Here is a 21,114-nt window from a genome sequence, read left to right as displayed (position 1 = left end):
TCGAACCCACAATCATAGGTTTCTGGCGTGCCCAAGGGACTGAACTCTGCAAAGCGAATCGCGGCGCCTTAGACGACTGGGCCACCCGTGCCCCCCAAATAAGGATGACTTTCAAAGAATTCTTTCTACATGTGACAAGTTTTCTGATAAATGAAACTTTGGATAAATATTTGGTGGAACATAGAGGGATTATTTACTATAAATAATGTTGTTTTAGAAAATGTGAATAAATATATGTACCTTGGAGTAACACATTCATTCCATCTGGTCTCGAATATATTATATATAAATGGTGAAAATGTAAGTCCGTTTTCGGGACTTCTCCGAAGAAACTTCGAGATGACCAGAGTGAAACTTAATTTCCCGTCAGTAGAACGTCAGTGTCATGAACTCAACATGTTACGATAACAAACATCCCCATTGTGTACGACCGATCCACATATTTGTTGGCTGTTACGACAAGTTTGTGCGTGCGTGCGTGTCTGTGTGTATGTGTGTGTGTGTTTGTTGTGTGTGTGTGTGTGTGTGTGTATGCGTGTGTTCGGGCCGTATGTGTCGAGGCGGGAGAGGGGGTGGGGGATTAATATCATTCAGTGAATGTCTCGAGTTATATCATACTCGATTATAGAGCGTATTGCATGACCCTCCTTCTACTAATGTATTACAAGGACCTTTCTGAAAATAAGGCTCCAGTTTTAGCCGATATATAACAGCGGTATCTAACATATCATCATTACGTCTTATCTAGAGTTACAACCGTGCACTGTAACGATCTGTACACGTAGTTTCTTCTGCCCCCCGTAATCAACTCGTGTTATTCCGGGACAAGCCGAATAGCGACTCGTGCCCCTCTCGTGGCCATTTTTGCGACATACGTGAACCATTACGCAACGAGTTGACAATTGTTTTAGGTATGCCCGTTTGCGCTTAGACGGAACCCGGTCGCAAAAATGGCCATGAGAGGGGCACGAGTCGCTATTCGGCTTGTCCCGGAATAACACGAGTTGGTCACGAATGGGTAGCCCAGTGGTTAAAGCGTTCGATCTTCACGCCGCTGACCCGGGTTCGATTCCCGACATGGGTACAATGTGTGAAGCCCATTTCTGGTGTCCCCTGTCGTGATATTGCTGGAATATTGCTAAAGGCGGCGTGAAACCATACTCACTCACTCCAATTAGGGATGATATCAGGTGTACACTTTGATTTGAACAAATGCAAGCTGACAGCCATGAAAGGTTTACTATTGCCCATTACCCTGTCTGGCGCTCGGCATTAAGGTTGGCTAGGAGCGGAGTCAGTATACTGTGTCTGAGTGGGATCTTCATGTTAAACTGTGGCATGGTATCTCAGTGAGCTAGCACTATAAATTGGCATTAATCCGGATTAGTACAAGCAGCCACACACACACACGCACACGCACGCACACACACTCTCACACACACACACACACACACACACACACACACACACACACACACACACACACACACACACACACACACACACACACACACGCACACACATACGTACCAGCACGTCGCTATATAAGTGCAATAATCTTGGACGCGACTTTCAACCCCATTTCAACTTCACCTTACTATTGCCCCTAAGTTGTGTTGTGTAAAGTGAGTTTCAGAGCTTCATGAGCGGTGGGACAACCTAGGGTGTGATCGTCACGCCGAAGACCCGAGTTCGATTCCCTGTGTACAAAGTGAAACTAATTTTTGTGTCACCCGCCTTGATCCTGCTGGAATATTGCTAAAGCAGCATAAAACCATCCTTACTCGCTCCAGGCTGCAGCCAAATGAGATTCAGTGACAAATACGGTGTCTATTTAGGCTTTTTATTTCGAAATGTGCCTATGTTGACGAAACAGCGAACGGGTACCCGGTAGGTTGAGATGGTAAAATCAACTGTATACATGGTTTGAGTTTTTAAATTCTGCTCAAATGCAACCCATGGGCGAAATGTTTCAATAACGCCATATATTAGTGGAATTCAGTTAAAATATGAGCTGAATTATGTGTCATGATACTAGTTTAAATTTTGAGTTTTCTAAACACTTTTGTTTCATTTTTCTTCCTTGGTATTAAAAACATAATGTCTCAGGTAATATGACAAAATGACTCATTGTTTTCCCCATATATTCAATACAGCTTACATCTGTCACCGATACTCAATCACTCGACCGCAGTGCCATTGGATCATGCAAGATCTTCGATTAGATCTACTTTTGTCTCCCTCATCTGTTAAAACCAGTTGCCTCTTTATGTAATAACCATGGTTACTGTAATGTTCATTATATTGTAGATTCCGCTGCCTTCTAAGTCGTATGTTGTCAGTGTTCGAACGTCAGGGTTTCATGAGAGTTTTGAACGCAGAAGTTATCACCATAGTGGAGTATCAGAATAGTTATTACCATAGTGGGGTATCAGCATAGTTATTACCATAGTGGTGTAGCGGCATAATGATTATCAAACAGGAGGAGTAGCTACAGCTTTGACATCTTTGCATGGAATGCCAATCACTTTTTGGTTTGTTTGTTTGTTGTTTAACGCCGCACGCAGCAATATTCCAGCTATATGACGGCGATCTGTAAATAATCGACTCTGGACCAGACAATCCAGTGATTGACATCATGAGCATCGATCCACGCAATTGGGATACGATGACATGCATCACCGAAGTCAGCGAGTCTGACCACCCGATCCCGTTAGTCGCCCTTTACGACAAGCATAGTCGGCTTTTAGGGCAAACATGGGTTGCTGAAGACCTATTCTACCCCGGATCGTCACGGGTCGCCTATCACATTGACAGAAACAGTAGCTGAATTAGCAGTAACCGCAGCAGCTTTGACAGAAACAGTAGCTGTAGTAGAAACCAAACCAGCTTTACTGAAAGTTGTTGCTGTTACTAATAATGCAGAAAGTTATACAGTAGCTGTGTCAGAGTGACATAATATTTAACGTCACATCGGCAATATTTCAGCCATATCGCGACGAAGCTATATCGGAACTGATTTCAGTAGGTTGATCGAAGCAACTGACATTTTAGTAAACAAAGCAACCTTCACACAAACAGTAGCTGCACACAACCACAGCAAATGGGACAGCTTTGAGTGAGTGAGTGAATCGGGTTTAACGCCGCTTTGAACAGTATTCTCGTTATATCACGGCGTGTCAGCTTAATGTGGGAGGAAAGCCCGAAGTTTAACTTTGGTGAAACTCAACCCATTCGATTCGAACCCAAACTCATAAGTGTTTGGCGTGTCCAAGGGACGCAGCTCTGCACAGCGAATTGCATCGCCATAGACAACTGGGCCACCCGTGCGCCCCTTTAGCTGAAACAATAGATAGGTAGTAACCGTCGTAGCAACAGCGTGGTATTTGCATCTAACGTTGAAACGGTAGTTACAGTGGAAGTAGCATCTGCATCATTAGCTTCTGTCATTGAATTAGCCTTGCTCCAAGGCTGAACTGAAAGAAAAGTCACATGCGTGGATAATTATGACTCCAGTCTCTGACAGGGACATTTTGTTCTTATTATTTACATAATCTCGAAATTATGATTTAAACTAATAAGTATTGCCTTAGAGACTTGTGCAAGTCTATCATTGAAGAAATAGTTACAATTATAGTACCATTGATTAGTGCCATGATTACCGTCCTGTAAGTAACAATCTCTTTAGGTTTCACCACCCTGCGGAACCCCCCAGTGACAATCTTCCACAGACCGGTGACTCGGCAAGACTCGGCTACTGTCGCCAGCACATACATCTGTAGCTGCTAATTGTTTCTCTCCGATGTCCTTACACTTCTCCCCCAGCTCATAATACTCGGAAAATCAATCCTGGGTCCAAACGAGATAATTGACTCAACAGACCATTTGCTTGTAGAGAGCCGGTAAGTTGATAGGCTGGGAAACATTGCGGTAGAGAAGGCGACAGATCTCCTCCACCAGCCAGACGTCTCTCAGCACTTGATCATTGTGGCGAACAGGCGAACAGGTTGTGGTGGGAGGCTGTCTGGAGTGTTTGTACCAATGGCAGATTATGCTTGGTGTTGGGACTAGCGGGTGACTGGGAGAAGGGAAATGTGACGGTTGTGTTTAGATGTGTGCTCCTTCAATACGGGTGCCAGTACCATGAGTGTCAACTCGTCGTCGTTGAACGCGAACTTGACAGTGGCGTACTTGGATATTCTCGGATTTATAAACGGAAAAAGCGGTAAGTGAATATCTAACTGATATGATTTAGCTTCATGTTTATCAAGATAGTTCTGTTGCGTAAGTGTAAGGAGATTTGCCTGAATCAAACCAACTCAAGGTCAGAGTCAGTATCATGTTATTTAATATAAATGTTACAAAGAACCATTATTCTTTTTGTATACAGTGAAACCTCGGTAGAATGGACACTCTGTAAGGATTATTGTGTCGGGAGTTGTAATGTCAAGGGTTATTGTGTCGGGGCTGTAATCTCAAGGGTTATTGTGTCGGGGTTTGTGATGTCAAGAGCTATTGTGTCGGGGTTATTATGTCAAGGGTTATTGTGTCGGGGTTGTAATGGCAAAGCTTATTGTGTCGGGGTTGTAATGTCAAGAGCTATTGTGTCGGGGTTGTAATGTCAAGAGCTTTTGTGTCAGGGTTGTAATGTCAAAGCTTATTGTTTCGGGGTTGTAATGTCAAGAGCTATTGTGTCGGGGTTGTAATGTCAAGAGATACTGTGTCGGGTTTTGTAATGTTAAGGGCTATTGTATCGGGGTTGTGATGTCAAGAGCTATTGTGTCGGGAGTAGTCAAGGGCTATTGTGTCGGGGGTTAATATGTCAAGCTAATTGTGTCGGGATTGTGTCAAGGATTAATGTGTCTGGGGTTATTGTCTCAAGGGCTATTTTGTGTAAGTGGATTTTGTGTCGGGGATTAATGTTAAATCAGTAACAATATACATAAAAATACCTTCGATGAGTAATATGATCGTAATTTGAAATCCCTCGTAAATGATATTGACTTAATATGATATTCTATTTTGGATGACATCGCCAGTCCACAATAGCCAATGTTATTTGTTTTATTCGTGAATATATAAGCTAAAGATTGTTTCTAGAACGGAAATCAATACAGATGATATTAAGTGAACCCCTGACATATATGTTTGCTGCATCGATTGTCATCTGCCAGCGAATATAGTGTTCCATAATCGCCGGGTTTGGTGAAGTCCACTAGCGAATTTACTTTATGTTTTTTCCTTTGTTTGTTTGTTTGTTTGTTGTTTAACGCCGCACTCAGCAATATTCCTGCGATATGACGTCGGTCTGTAAATAATCGACTCTAGACCAGACAATACAGTGTTTGACGTCATGAGCATCGATCAACGCAGTTGGATGTCGATGACATGAATCAACCAAGTCAACGAGCCTGACCACCCGATCCCGTTAGTCCACTCTTGCGATAGGCATAGTGGACTTTTACGACAAGCATGGGTTGCTGATGACCTATTCTACCCCTGATCTTCACGGGTGTGTTGGTTCCTACTCCCATGAGCATAAATCTTCATAAATTGAGGGCTAAAATGCTTGAACCGTAGTGTCGCCGCCATTGGACCGGTCTCTCATTCAATTGAAAGATGACCGTGTACCGAATGCAGCACAATGAAAAGAAAACTAATAAACGTATGTGATCGTAAGAGGCGAATGGTCAAGCTCGGTGACTTGGTACCCCAACAACATGGATCGTTGCTCATGATGTCAATCCCTTGATCCAGACTCTATTGCTCACAGGCCAACGTCATATAGTTTGAGTATTACTGAGTGCGGCGTTAAACAATAAATAAAAATAGCAAACAAACAAAACAAATCAGTTGAAAATGCGCAGCACCCCGTGCGTGTGGTGAGAGCGACTTAATGGTTTTGGCGGTCAGGCTCTGGGACTCGGCCCGGGCCATCATATCGCATAGCGTTGGGTGTGTCGATAAACAGTTAACAGACATAATACCCAGATCAACATATTCAGCTCATGGAAGATATATGAAGATACAACGTAGCATTTGACAACGTTCTGGAAAACGTTCACAACGGGATATCGTTCACACAACGTTGTGACAACCTAATAGAAACGTCCACAACCGGATAACGTTCACACAACGTTGTAACAACGTAATAGAGACATTCACACAATCGGATAACGTTCATACGTTTTGACAGCGTAATAGAGGTTCACACATCTTGATAACGTTCATACAACGTTGTGACCGCGTAATAGAAACGTTTACATCCCGATAACGTTCCTGCAACGTTGTGACAACGTTATAAAGACGTTCGCACATCTAGATAACGTGCATGCAACGTTGTGACAACGATATGGAGACGTTAAAACATCTTGATCACGTGCATGCAACGTTGTGACAACGATATGGAGACGTTAAAACATCTTGATAACGTGCATGCAACGTTGTGACAACAATATGGAGACGTTAAATCATCTTGATAACGTGCATGCAACGTTGTGACAACGATATGGAGACGTTAAATCATCTTGATAACGTTCATAAATCGATGTGACAACGATATGGAGACGTTCAACAACCTGATAACGTTCATACAACGTTGTGACAACGTAATAGAAACGTTCACAGATCCTGGAACGTTAACGCAACGTCGTGACAACGTTATGGGTTAGTTTGTTAACCTTGATTAAATGTGCACCTCAAGTCTGAATTTCTTTCATAAATAACACGATGCTGACATCACACGACATCAAACTGATGCTGAACTAATTCCAATAATCCTGCTCAATGTGATGAAGAGGCCAACCACAGCGTTGGCATCTGATCGACAGCACGACAATCTAGTTGATCTCTTCATCAACGCAGAGTGGAAACAGCACATACCGCCGACTGACTCTTACAGAATCACGGCCTACATTCCCGACACGCTAGGTCGGGGACAAAAATTGAATATAGGACAGAAGAAAAAATCCTGAAAGTCACCAGTAGCGGCGGGCGTCCATGTTCCTTCTGTGAATGGTGCGATGTGGCTTGCCTGTCTCGAGGGCCAATACTCAGGATGATTACACCAGCTTAGTTGCAGAGCAGAGCTCGTCTGTTTCCAGCTTTGCTCACAGTCGGTTCAATGATTCTCGAAGACAGCGTATTTCGCAGAATTAGTTTGGCTTCTCTATTAATGAGATTGGCCGTCAGTGTTGAGGTAGGCTCTTGTGGACAGTGCTATTCTCAAAGGCAAAATACGACTGGTGGCACTTACGTGGATGATTAGGAGACACAGATACGGCCTCTTCATCCTTGCTGTTGAACCCTGTGTAGTTTCGTCTTGTCTGTGGTATCCTGGGTAGCTTGACCTCCATATCTATTTATACACTGGGGGCGATTGGGTAGCCTAGTGGTTAAAGTGTTCGCTCGTCACGCCGAAGACCCGGGTTCGATTCCCCATATGGATACAATGTGTGAAGCCCATTTCAAATGTCACCGCCGTGATATTGCTGGAATATTGCTAAATGCGGCGTAAAACAACGCTCACTCACTCACTGTTTATACACTGGGTAGTTTTACCTTCATCTCTGTAGTACCCAAGATAGATCTAATTTACCATTCGTCACCACTCGCCCCTTTTCGTAACCTGCAAGAAGACTCGTCCCCCTAACGATGCATGTTATTTGCGAAAATACGACAAACTAATCAAAATGCGCGCATGATTTCAAGTTGTTCATCAAAGAATCCCTTAGAAATAATTTTTGATTTTACATATGTCTTGCATCTAAAAATGTACCCAAGACACAGTTAAATGTGTTCAATCATACTGTATAATTCCGCATGTCCAGATGTGCTTTAAATTGCATCTGGGGAAACATTTGTGAACCATTACGCAACGAGTTGACAATTGTTTTAGGTATGCCCGTTTGCGCCAAGACGGAACCCGGTCGCAAAAATGGCTATGAGAGGGGCACGAGTCGCTGTTCGGCTTTTCCCGGAATAACACGAGTTGGTCACGAATGCTAACTTACCTCCATAATTTTGATAATCTCGGGACCTACTCCGTAGTTTAGTGGATAAAGCATCAGCGTCTACCCGGAGAGCGGAGGGTCGGTGGTTCCATCCCCGGTCGCGATATACTATAAGACTTAAAATGTGGTACTTGTTGTTACCCTGCCTGGCGGTCTGCATTCAGGGGATAGAATGACTGGTCGGCTGGTCGCGATATACTATAAGACTTAAAATGTGGTACTTGTTGTTACCCTGCCTGGCGGTCTGCATTCAGGGGATAGAATGACTGGTCGGCTCGGAGTCAGTATACTGTGTCTGAGTGGGGTATCCATGGTAAAATGCGACATGGTATCTCAGTGGGTAAGGACTAAGAAAAAATCAGAATTAGTTCGAACATGCTTGCACGTCGCAAAAATGTTCAATCATGTCGAACGCAATGTTACATGTCATTTTACCTTACCTCACCTCACCAGATACCCCGGGTAGCTCTACCTTCACATTTTTGTATTAGGGTAGCTCTACCTCCACATGCTTTATACACTGGGTAGTTCTACCCTTATATCTGTGGTACCCTGGGTGATATCGCCTCAGTCTCACTCCTTTAAGTTGACATCAGAGTGATACGAGATGAAGAATACAGGCTGGGTGAGTGAGTGAGTGAGTGAGTGAGTGAGTGAGTGAGTGTGTGCGTGCCTGAGTGAATTGTGTGTCTGAGTGAGTGAGTGAGTGAGTGAGTGAGGAAAGGCGAATTATTCATTTCATGGCGCTGTTTTAAACGGCGGTTCTTACAAGAAGAGAGCCTTGATTGGTTCATATTTGTCCATCATGCGTTGTACATCAGTCAGAAACATGTCATAATGGGATGAGGCCAGTGAGCAGTATAAGTTTATTTCTTGTTTAACGTTAAGGTCTGCAACATTCCATCGCGGACGAGTCGAGGTTGGACCAGACAAACTCGGGGTAGATATTATGAGCACGCGCTTGAGGTACGACAGCATTCAACCAAGTCAAGAACTATCCAATTTAGGATCCTCTTACGACCATTAATACCTTTTCCTATCCAGGGCCCATGAACTGTAATATGTAGAAATATGGAATAAAGTCTATGATGTACAATTGTTTTTAATATGAAAGTTGTCTGTCAGTAACCAGTACCGTTAACAATCCCAAATATGCATGACATTCTTACAGCGTACATGCTGTAACTGGACCGCCAGTGACATTTAACGATCGACATGTTGTCACACAGAATGTATTTAGGATCTACTTATATAGTAAGTAACTTATCTAATTGTGTAAGGTCATACGACATCAATTATCATACTTAGTGTTATTGTGCCGACAATTATGTTGGCAGCTATTCTGCGAATATTCACACTCTGCAATACGTATGTGACGTGTGTTTGGATACGTTGAAGTACTTGATGCAGCAATAAAGTAGTGAATAAACAGTTCAATGTATGAACTTGAATACTACTATGGCACAGTGTTAAGGGGGGCACGGGTGGCCCAGTCGTCTAAGGCGCCGCGGTTCGCTGTGCAGAGTTGCGTCCCTTGGACACGCCAGAAACCTATGATTGTGGGTTCGGATTGTGGGCTCGAATCCCGGTTCGCCCCGATTATGTTTCTAGGTTTGTCAGCAGCATACCCGTGCTCGTGGGTTTCACCGAAGTGGTAAACGTCTGATATCGCCCAAAAGAATATGCTTCAGTCTGTTGAAAAACAGAAATTGCCTGCCACCAAAAAAGTACAATGATGCAAGGTGTCTTTCTTAAAACAAATATTCTGACGTCTTAATTTGGTAGCTGTAGCTGTAGTTCCATAAAATCCCTTCTTATACACCATCACATTTTGATATGGTGTAGTGGCGGGGGCTGTCTGACGAACGTTAAACATTCAGAAATTTATGTTAACAGGAATAATTATTCCGTCTCTTCGGGAGAATATGACAGGTGATGTGATCATACAACCTCCAACGTTACTCCTTCCGCAGCCTTTCAACGATCCAAATAATTCATCCATCTACACGGTACAGCCACCCCCTTGAGAAAACGTCGTGCCGATCTTCAAGCTTCCCTTTCACGCGTCTAAATGATTAACCCTATCGATCCAATGTGCCTATCCATGTCCTTGCAAATTAGGTGGGTCATGTGTGTCTTTGCGTTGGGTCAAGTAAATTATCCAGCGTTTGGACAATGCTCTCCCAGGCACTGGTAATTCGGATATCTTGATAAAAAACAGAAATTGTTATTCACTTTCTGACTACGGCTCTTGTTTAGATCTTCAGCGAGTGAAACAAAACCTGTTTGTTGTTTATTACTGATACCATTTGATTTTATTGTGATTAAACAATGTCCATTAAATATATTATTGATATATATTGTTTGGATATATTGTAAAAGTTAACATGAATTGAATAAATGAAAAAACTAGGTACACAAATATTTCAACAACTTTCTCAACCCCTTGTCCACAATCTTCTTTGATCATTTCTTAACTATCTTCGAAACAATTCATGACTCTTTAACAATCTTTTAACAGATTGCTTCCAAGTTACCGCCAGTTACATAGTTCTCTATCTTTGATCTCTTTCTAATTGATCTTTTGTTAATTAACTATCTTTGGCTGATTCCAGATTACCGTCGTCTTCATATTTAACTATCTGTGACTGAGTCTTTAATTAGCAGTAGTTCCTAACGTATTCGGCATTAGCATGCGGTCCACATGCATCCAACATACGCTTAGTCTTTAATTAGCAGTAGTCCTTACCGATGAAGTGTCCTGTAGTCATGGAGCTGCTTAACGGTCTTTAAGTCTCCGCTCTCTTGTGATTGGCCTTTCATGTGTGACTATGTAATTTGTTCTCAGCATTATAATACAGTGCGCCAATGAGGATGGCTCAGTGGTTTACGGTGCCGCAATGTGGTGAGAGAGTTTCGTCCCAGATTGCCCGTTGGCATGTGTGAGTTTAGTTTAACGCCGCTTTTAACAGTATTCCCTGTAACGGGTATGGTGATGACAAACATAGAAACATAATCGGGGCGAACCGGGATTCGAAACCACAATGATAGGTTTCTGGCGTGCACAAGGGACGCAACTATGCACAGCGAATCGCGGCGCCTTAGACGACTGGGCCACCCGTGCCCCCCCCCCCCCCCCCCCCCCCCCTCTCCCCCCCCTTATCACTGTGCCATAGTAGTATTGAACTGTATCATACATTGAACTGTTTATTCACTACTTCTGTTGACCGGTTACATTCGTCATTGAAAAGTGATATTGATATAGAAGTAGCTACACATTTAAAAAGAATACTAGTATTATGGAATACAGGTCATGGTCGAAGAAAAAATAATTAATTAAATGTGGCATCATTTTTTTTTTTCATTTTTTTTTTAGAAAAATAAAAGATAAATAATTTTACTGCACATCTGTTTTTGTTTTCAGGGGATGGTCGTGGAAATCAGTCATCATTTACACGTAGGTATAACTTAATCCCTCGTATTGCAGGTGTGCCGTGAAGATCCGGGCTACAACTGGTCTTCAGCATCCCATGCTTGTCGTAAGAGGCGACTAACGGGATCGGGCGGTCATCATATCCCAATAGCGTAGATTGATGCTCATGATGTCAATCACTGGATTGTCAGGTTACGGACCACCGTCATATAGATGGAATATTGCATAGGCTATGAGTAGCGGGTTCTCCCAAATCAATCAATAATTTATAGACATTTCACTTGTAAACAGCGACTAATTTAATAAATACATCATATCAAAATGAAAAATAATGGCTACACAACCAATCGGTCATCAATTTATGAGAGACATCAAAATAAAAAGATATATACGAATATATACAAAGAGGACATATACCAAATAACTATTAGTATATAAAATTTATACAATTTCTATTTCTCAGGGGCGATGGGGAAGCCTGGTAGTTAAAGCGTTCGCTCGTTACGCCGAAGACCCGGGTTCGATTCCCGACATGGGTACAATGTGTGAAGCCCATTTTTGGTGTCCCCCGCCGTGATATTGCTTGAATATCGCTAAAAATGGCTTAAAACCACACTCACTCACTCACTATTTGTCGTATATTTTCACATTGAATTACATGATTATTACAAAAAGATATATTAAGATAATATAAGTGTGTGCCAACCTTTTGGGCCGTTATAGATAATGTGGTATAAGGAAAATATAAAACAGTATTGTCAAAACAGTTTATGTGTATCCTTTCTATAACCACAGCACAATCACTGGGTCGTCCGCAGTGTATGATATATCCAGAGTAGTTCTGTTCTAATATGTGTACAGTATGCAAATATTATCTCCACTATCGGATCTCCTGTATATATTTCTGTGTCCAATGTTTAATTCATGTTATAGTACGTGTGACATATACGGACAACTTATTCAGCGGTAATTTCATTGTCATAAAATAATTATATATTTGAACATTATCTAGGGTCTGGTAGTTAGCAAAATATGCGCACGCACGCACGCACACACACACACACACACACACACACACACACACACACACACACCGCCTCAGACCTGCATTACTTGGGGCTTTCCTCCCACACTAAGCTGACACTGGAATAATATTCACTTGACCTACTTCAATCTCAACGTAACGAAACATGCATAATCAGGTCCCTTTATAAGCAGCCAACAAATACTATATTTCCACCTTTTTTAACAAATACGCATGTGCCGTGGGACGGAGTTATTTTACAAATAACAACATTGATGGCCAAAGATTTCATCAGTATCAAGTCTAATTATTGCAACAGAGCAAATAGTGAAATTATATTTCATGTATCCTGCAAGCCTAAATTTCATCCAATCAGCGTCGAGACTTCTGATTCCTCAGTGCGAGTGAGCGAATCATTCAGAACAGAATATCTAATTTCCAGACCGACCAGGCCCGAATGTTATTAATATAGGCCGCGACATTATATTGATTTATACCCTGAGACTTGAGTAAGTATGGTTACGCTGCTTTGCTTAAGCAATATCACATCACCAAAATTGAGTTTCACTCATTGTACCAATGTGGAGAATCGAACCTAGGCCTTTGAAGTGACGAGCGAACGCTTTAACCACTAAGCTACCCCAGAAACCTAGAAGCTACTTAAATATAATTACAAACACCATTTCTGAGATATCGATTGCATATTTCCGCTTTATGTGTGATGAAGGTAATAACGATCAGATATGTTACTTCGATACGATACCTCTCTGAGCAAAGATCTGAGGACATCTTCAAAGGTCGCGTCGAGGCTTCTAAATTCTCGGTACGAGTGAGCTGATCTTTCCCAATGCCATATTTGATGTTTTGACCGACCAGTCCCGAATGTAAATACTAAAGGCCGCGCATTAACATTGTTTCGCATAATTTATAAACTCTGTCGTTTCTGAGGGCCATGGCATCTTCACCGAAAGGCAGCACAATCGAAGGATGATTTTAGTTCCATGTGGGATTTTGCGTAAAAGTCGAAATTTTCTAGAGAAATGAGGCTGAATCGTTTTAGAAAGCTGATTGCCTCAAGAATACATTCTTCATTTACATTTGGCAGTAAATCTCGCCTGGGTTTACCTGACGTGTCCTGCTATGACCTTCAATGGGGTCGCCATGTCTTCACGCAGAGAGGCATCTTGTCGGAGTAAAACATTCTGACCTTGTCTGCGTGATTTGATTCCAGTGTCCGACTTCAACAAACCCACCGCCGTCGCTAACTACATCATCATCCTCATCTTCCTCTTCCCTGTCGTCGTCATGTCCATCATGTGCTTCCTCCGGATCAGGGTCAACATGATCAGCCGGAGGGACAAGGGCTACTGGAGGCAGAGGGAATACCTGTACAGGTGAGAGGGGACGGGGCGTGGGGGCGGGAGTGATGAGAGGGGACAGGGTGTGGTGAGAGAGGACAAGGCATGGTGAGAGGGGACGGGGCGTGGTTGAAAGGGGAGGGGCGTGGTGAGAGAGGCCGGGATGTGGTGAGAGGGGACTGGGTGTGGGGGCGGGGCCTGGTGAGAGGGGAGGGGGCGTTGTGAGAGAGGACGGGGCGTTGTGAGAGGGGACTGGGCGTCGGGGGCAGGACATGATGAGAGAGGAGGGGCCAAAGTAACATGGGACGAGTCGTGGTGGGAGGGGACAGGGTGTGGTGAGAGAGAACAAGGCATGGTGAGAGGGAGCGGGGCGTGGTTTAAAAGGGGAGGGGGCGTGGTGAGAGGGGACTGGGCGTCGGGGGCGGGACGTGATGAGAGTGGAGGGGGCGAAGTAACATGGGACGAGTCGTGGTGAGAGGGGACGGGGTGGGGTGAGAGGAAACGGGGCGTGGTGAGAGGGAACGGGGCGTGGTGAAAGGGGATGGGGCGTGGGGGTGGCCCTAGACGCCAATGCAGCTTTTTGTGAAGGGAGGGGTGCATGTGATCATAGAGGGTGGTCCAGGCAGTTAAAATTATTTGAGAGAGGATATTGATATTTTGGACCCTTCGCTTGGACTACTGGATCTGCCCTTGGCGGTGATCACAAGTTCAGGTACAGTGAGGGCTGGGGGTCATCTAGGGGTTATCGGGAAATGGGAATGGCCCGCTTGCATAACAAAGTTTACTCTCTCACTCAATATAATGATCAAAAATACCAATGAACCCTAAAGTCTGTCTGTCTGCTAAAGTGTAATAATAACAAGGATTTTGGATCCTCCGGAAAGGCGTCTAGGAAGTATCAATTACTACCGTAAGTGCCTCCGGGTTGAATGTTATACGAACCTGCCGAGATGTAAACACAATGACGTCCTCTCACACCAACGCCCACGTCGTCATCAACTGCGCACCGTCCTCCCCGTGTTGCTAGTTCGACGCCGTCGACAACGTAATCAGTCGGAAAGATACCTTTCACAGATGCGTCAGAACACGCATTACACTTTGATATGGATGAATATGTTGGGTTTTTAAAAAAAAGGCTCATTAGAATACGGAATTAAGGAAACGGCCGGAGGTTGTATCACATAGAAACTATGTCAGTATATCGTCTTTTATGTCGCTGATTTTGATCTGATATTCCGTGAAATTGAAAAGGTCAATCGATATGTATTGGAGAAAACACGCTCACGAGGTTTTTGGCAGACAGAGCATGCCCTGGGGAGAGGAAAAAACCAAGGGGGCAAAGCCCCCGCTGTTTTTCCCGACCCCCAGGGCATGCTCTGTCTACCAAAACCGAGGGAAAGTGTTTTCTCCAATACATATCGATTGACCTTTTCAATTTCACTTAAAACAACATTTATCAACATTTTTATGTTTCGAACTTACTTTCCATGAACCTTAGGAAACGCGCGTAAAATATCTGTTGCTGGCGTACGGATCTTGAAAAGGACATTCTAAAAACCAGTGAGGCTTATCAAAACCTCTGTAGCCTCGTTGTACACTCACTGGACTGCAGATATGAAGGGTGTGAATTCGATCCTCGGGAATATAAAGAAAACATTTGTCATTTGATTTTACATTTCATTACATGTTACAATCTGAACGGAAGTTATATTAATAAAATCCCAGGGACATTACAACATCCCTGTTTACGAGATTTAACCCGACTGGAAAGTAAAACCTCACATCAGGTTTTAATGCCTATAGAAAGAAGTCTCTTACTTAATAGCGATCCCTATGAATAGGTTTATAAGAAGTAGCTAAAACCTTTCTTAGATGTGCCTCAACCTGCGCGAAATAAAGACACAGGTTCGAATCCCCCCCCCCCCCCCCCCCCCCCCAAGAAGAAGAAAAGAAAAAAAGGTTCGAATCCCGATTCGCCTTGATTATGTTTGTAGGTTTGACTGCACCATACCAGTGCACGTGGGCGCCACCAACGTGGTACACGTCGATGAATAAGTCACTTTGGTCTCTTTCACCCAGATTAAAATGACACGCCGTGAAATAACATAAAACCCAACTCACTCACTCACTCTATGTTTCAGGGTCCACTCTCTAGCCTCTGCGGCCCCGGTAGCTCCTGAGCTCTCCCAGCCACTGACCATTGGCCAGTTGTCCAAGAGCGGATCATGCAGTTCTCAGTCGTCTAAAAAATCCAAAGAATCGGACAAGGTTGACGATGATTCTATCAAATCTGTTTGATGCCAATATACAACCTCATGTCGTGTGTAAATATTCTTAGCTGACATCATCGTTCATAGCGCCTCACTGAAACATGAACCTAATCTGACTGCCTGTGGATTTGTATTTTAATTTCGTTATATTGTTTCAAAGTTAAATGTAGAAATATTGGTTTTTTTAAAGAATCTTTTTTCAAACAGTGACAAAACCTTTGTATACTACCTCAAAAAACGTTAAGGACACCCGATATTTTCATACGGCTATAATTAATCTGTCATGACTATGGCTAATTATTTTTCAAATTTATAAACTAGTTTTGCCTGCTGAAATAACAGACTTATAACATGGTTGGTGAGTATGTCGTCTGGGCGACCAGGTCGACCATGTGCCGCAATTCGCTCCGCAGAGTTGCGTCCCTTAGACGTGCGTGAGTGTGAGTGAGTGAGTGAGTTGGATTTAACGTCGCTTTTAACAGTATTCCAGTTATATCGCGGCGTGTCAGCTTAATGTAAGAGGAAAGCCCGAAGTGATGCAGGTCTCAGACGTTTACCACTTCGGTGAAACCCACGAGCACGGGTATGGTGCTGACAAACCTAGAAACATGATCGGGGCGAACCGGGATTCGACTCACACACATAGGTTTCTGGCGTGCCCAAGGAACGCAACTCTGGACCCCGATCACGTTTCTACGTTTGTCAGCACATACCCATGTTCGTGGGTTTCAAACGTCTGAGATCCTCGTCACTTCAAGCTTCTCTCTCACATCAAGCTGACACGCCGTGATATGACTGATCAAAACGGCGATAAACACAACTCACTCACCATGTCGGCATTATGTTGCCCGTTTCGTTCTGATATTCTGTGAAAGTATACTAAATGTTAATCTTAATATATAGTCATATTTAGGCAGCTACGGACAGTGTTCAGTAGGGTCGAAGTTTATCACGCACTGACTTGATGTTTCTTATCCCATGGACGTGTACCGTCGTCAACGACATTGTGATAATTCGAGTAGCAATCCCAACGCCCAGGAAACGACTCAGCGGATAACCTACATTTGAATTTCCTTCTAGAGAAGAAATCCGAATATTAACCCCTACGACCCTGCATCAACGAGCTGGCACCTATACCCGAGACAGAGCTGAAAGGGTTATCTCCCTTGACTTGTACAGTGTTATGATGAAGAGCTGCAAACGACACTGAAACTAAATTGAAATCATTGAGATTTCGAGAGAGAAAACCGGAAAACGTTTTGCATGTTTTCCTAAGTTTTAGACTGGCTACGTCAGTAAGTAAAAAGTACGGTTATATTGTGTCAAATTGTGCGGATTAAGACGTTTCAGAAAAGCGTTACATTGCAACACTGGGCGCTTTTTTGTTGTGGTAAACGGTAAAGACATTGGGTGAAGACCTCATCTCAAATCACGGTGTCATGGCACGATGTCGTCCTCTCGGGTCCACTCGAGTCTATTATTCCGTTACCTACGTTACCTTGCGTTGATATATTGCATGACTGTAATTCGTATTACGTGACGCCTGTTTCTTGAAGCGAGATTATTCCGTGATACCAATAAATAGGCATACACCTTGATCTGAACACAAGAAAATGGAAACAATTTGAACAATTATTAACATGCACGACCACCGAAACTAGCTCCAAATGAACTAGGTCGAGCCCAGAGGATTCGCTCATGGTGTAAAAGGCGACGGTTCGTCTAAACGTGTGGATGGTGAAGAAAGGCACCCATGTGAAAGCTACCGATATTAACGTTGTTCCTGTAATGAGCCTTGCCCTTCAAATGGGCCCAGAGTGTCCTCCTTATCGACATGATCCCGTGAGGGCCTTGAAATACGGTGCAAATATTCGCATGAGATGAAAATGCTGTAAGATTCCAGTAACAACCACGTACGATTCAACATTCTGATATTATTGAGATGGGCGCTCCTTGCATATTAGGTGCATTAACTGTTTGAGGGAGCATCAATTTTGCCATGTAAATATGTACATATTATTTAACCTAGTGACGACAATGCTGGAACATAGAAAGTCGTAGCTGCTGATTACTTACATGAATCTTCATTCCCGATGTGATAAGCTGGATACATTCGAAATGCTATAGTACATTTATACGACAAAGATTACAATTTTACAAGTGGCCTGGTTTGGGGTCTAACTGCCGGGGAACGACCTGCATGGACTACTGTTTATTTGTTTGTTTGTTGTTTAACGTCCGACTCATCAATATTCAAGCTATATGACGGCGGTCTGTAAATAATTAAGTCAGGACCAGAAAATCCAGTGATTGACAGCATGAGCATCGATCCATGCAATTGGAACACGATGACATGCATCAAGCAAATCAGCGAGCTTGACCACCCGATCCCGTTAGTCGCCTCTTGCGACAAGCATAGTCGCTTTTCTAAGCAAGAATGGGCTGCTGAAGGCCTATCCTACCCCTAATCTTCACGGGCCACCTGGCCCGCTGGTACCGGAAGCAAAAGCTGGGGTCGTCTTGGTCTCGTCTTGGATAACTAATAACACGAGGTGTATCAGGAAAACATGCCGTTATAGTTTTCAATGGGTGGTTTCGACTAGTGTGAAAATAGTTGTCCAATTCCATGAACTATGCTGCACAGTGTTTCAACATTTAACATCTTAAATATTAATACACGACCAACATTTTGTAAATAACTTCCTATCATTGCATTTGTAATGTGAATATATGTTTGGTTAAAACATATTTTATTCACAAAATGTGAATGGGATTGGGTTCAAGTTCTCCAACTTAGGACACCTACTCCCAGATATTTACACAACTGATTTACAACAGAAGGCAAGAAAAGAATAGGAAGATTAGTGAACAGTAAGAAAAATAGTTTACATTTTTTTTATGTTATTTTGTTCTGGTAAATCCCCATTTCCATTGAATATATATATATAGACAATACTTTTGTACGAACTCAATAAAATAATATATTACTCATATATATAATTCTACGTTAATTATTTGAGAGAAAAGACTGTTGCTTTGCAGTATTTCGGTTATATCAAGGCGTGTCAGCTTGATGTGGGAGGAAAGCCCGAAGTGATGCAGATCTTGGACGTTTACCGGGGTTCGATCCCCGACCGCGTCATACCAAAAGACGTTAAATGATGGTACTTGTTGTTACCCTGTCTGGCGTTCGGCATTAAGGGGTTTAAACAAGGACTGGTCGGCTCGGAGTCAGTATAATGTGTCTGAGTGGGGTATTCATGTTAAACTGCATGGTATCTCAGTGAGCTAGCACTATAAATCGGCATCACTCCGGACTAGTACAAGCAGCCACACACACACGTGCATGAACGTCGCTTTATAAGCGCAATAATCTTGGACGCGACGTTAAACCCAATTTCACCTCACCTCACCTTGGACATTTATCACTTTGGTGAAACCCACGAGCACGGATATGGTGCCGACAACCCAATACACCTTAACAGGGCGAATCTGGGATTCGAACACACGATCATGGTTTCTGACAAGCCGAAAGAAAACAACCCTGCACGGCGAACTACGGCGCGTGAGACCACTAGGCCACCCACGCAAAGAAAGGGAGTGAGTGAGTATGTATTTACGCCGCTTTTAGCAACATTCCAGCAATATCACGGCGGGGAACACCAGAAATGGGCTCCACACATTTTGCCCATGTGGGGAATCGAACCCGGTTCTTCGGCGTGACGAGTGAACGCTTTAGCCACTAGGCTACCCCACTGCCCCCTAATATTGTGAGTAATGATCCTTCCCATCAGGGTACAGTGACACTCGATCAACAAAGTCACAGAGTCTGACCACCCGATCCAAATAGTTGCCTCTTACCACCTGCACAGGAAGCTGGGGACCTATTCTAACCTGGAATCCCTACAGGCTCATCGAGCCCTTCCTGACACTTTGATTAACCTTAAAAGGTTCTTTTACAGGTAAACCAATGATAAACTGCGGCCCTCAGTAGGTGACCTCACATTGGCCCGTGCATTCTCACAGAGGCAAATGTCACCTGAATTGGGGGTGGTCTCAAAATATTGCTGTTATTTTACTTGATTGAGATATGCGTTCACGGGGTAGCAATTAAGATACGTAAGTTTTATATTTGCTTGGAGAAATGATAGAATACTTAAAAGCTATGAAAACGGGATGAGTATTGGAAGATTGGGGGTTTTGAGTCTAGAAGTATTTGTTGTTCTACAGACGGTTGCTTTCCCCAGCATCGGACTCTGCTGTTGACATATCTGCATCTGTCTATCACCCAAAGGTATTATAACTAGTGCAACACAAGGCTTATATCTACGTCATCACGTTTGCGGAACTGACGTTCTAATTCCAAACGAGATCTTCAGCCCCTTGTCATGCCTCTGGGGTGATTCTAGCAAAGCTCCGTTGATCAACCCTTTGACATGTGTGAGATGGATGTTGTGTTATGTCCTGCTTTTTGAGAGCATTGAAGAGCATTGTCAAAGTTTACCATATAACCAAGATCGGAACATAGAAAGTCACTCAAGTTCAATAAGAAGAGTCATTTGACCCCCAAACTTTCACATAAATGAACTTAATAGAGCACACATGTAACTTGTGTGGCTTATAGTGAGTGAGTAAGGTTTTACGCCGCTTTTAGCAATATTCCAGCAATATCACGGCGGGGGACACCAGAAATGGGCTTCACACAGTGTACCCATGTTGGGAATCGAACCCGGATCTTCGGCGAGACGAGCGAACGCTTTAACCACTAGGCTACCCGACCGCCCCTGTTTGGTTTAGAAGCATTGTACATATTGTGTATGTATATCACTGGATTTCAGGTTAAGTTGTATTATTAGCTCAGGATTAGCATTCAAAGTTTAGGGGTATGCTTCTGAGGGAACATGTATGGAAATGTACGTTACAAATTAAGGAACCGAAGATAATATTTGATATAAAGCAGTATACAACAGGAGAATAATTTATGTATCTCCAAATACGTTATCATAACTTCAGTAAT

General features: G+C 43.2%; 1 protein-coding gene across 1 annotated transcript; it reads left to right on the top strand.

Moving 5' to 3' along the window:
• The first annotated feature begins 3,972 nt into the window (after positions 1–3,972).
• LOC139459240 (uncharacterized) lies at positions 3,973–16,840 on the top strand. Its single transcript, XM_071240688.1, has 4 exons — positions 3,973–4,225; positions 11,437–11,469; positions 13,701–13,863; positions 15,969–16,840. Exons 1-4 carry the CDS (start codon positions 4,144–4,146, stop codon positions 16,123–16,125), a joined length of 435 nt encoding a protein of 144 aa, XP_071096789.1. The 5' UTR covers positions 3,973–4,143; the 3' UTR covers positions 16,126–16,840.
• The last annotated feature ends 4,274 nt before the right edge of the window (positions 16,841–21,114 follow it).

Source organism: Haliotis cracherodii, unplaced genomic scaffold (genome assembly GCF_022045235.1).
Source record: "Haliotis cracherodii isolate W230 unplaced genomic scaffold, xgHalCrac1.p SCAF_13, whole genome shotgun sequence".
NCBI lineage: Eukaryota > Metazoa > Mollusca > Gastropoda > Lepetellida > Haliotidae > Haliotis > Haliotis cracherodii.
The sequence above is the reverse complement of the archived record's forward strand: the minus strand, read 5'-3'. Positions and strand labels throughout refer to the sequence as shown.

What these genes read in the sequence shown, in the direction of transcription:
- LOC139459240 (XM_071240688.1), top strand. Translation starts at nt 4,144, where the DNA reads ATGAGTGTCAACTCGTCGTCGTTGAACGCGAACTTGACAGTGGCGTAC. An exon ending in AAATCAGTCATCATTTACAC is followed by an intron (nt 11,470 to 13,700) that starts GTAGGTATAACT and finishes ATTTGATTCCAG; the next exon opens with TGTCCGACTTCAACAAACCC. An exon ending in CAGAGGGAATACCTGTACAG is followed by an intron (nt 13,864 to 15,968) that starts GTGAGAGGGGAC and finishes TCTATGTTTCAG; the next exon opens with GGTCCACTCTCTAGCCTCTG.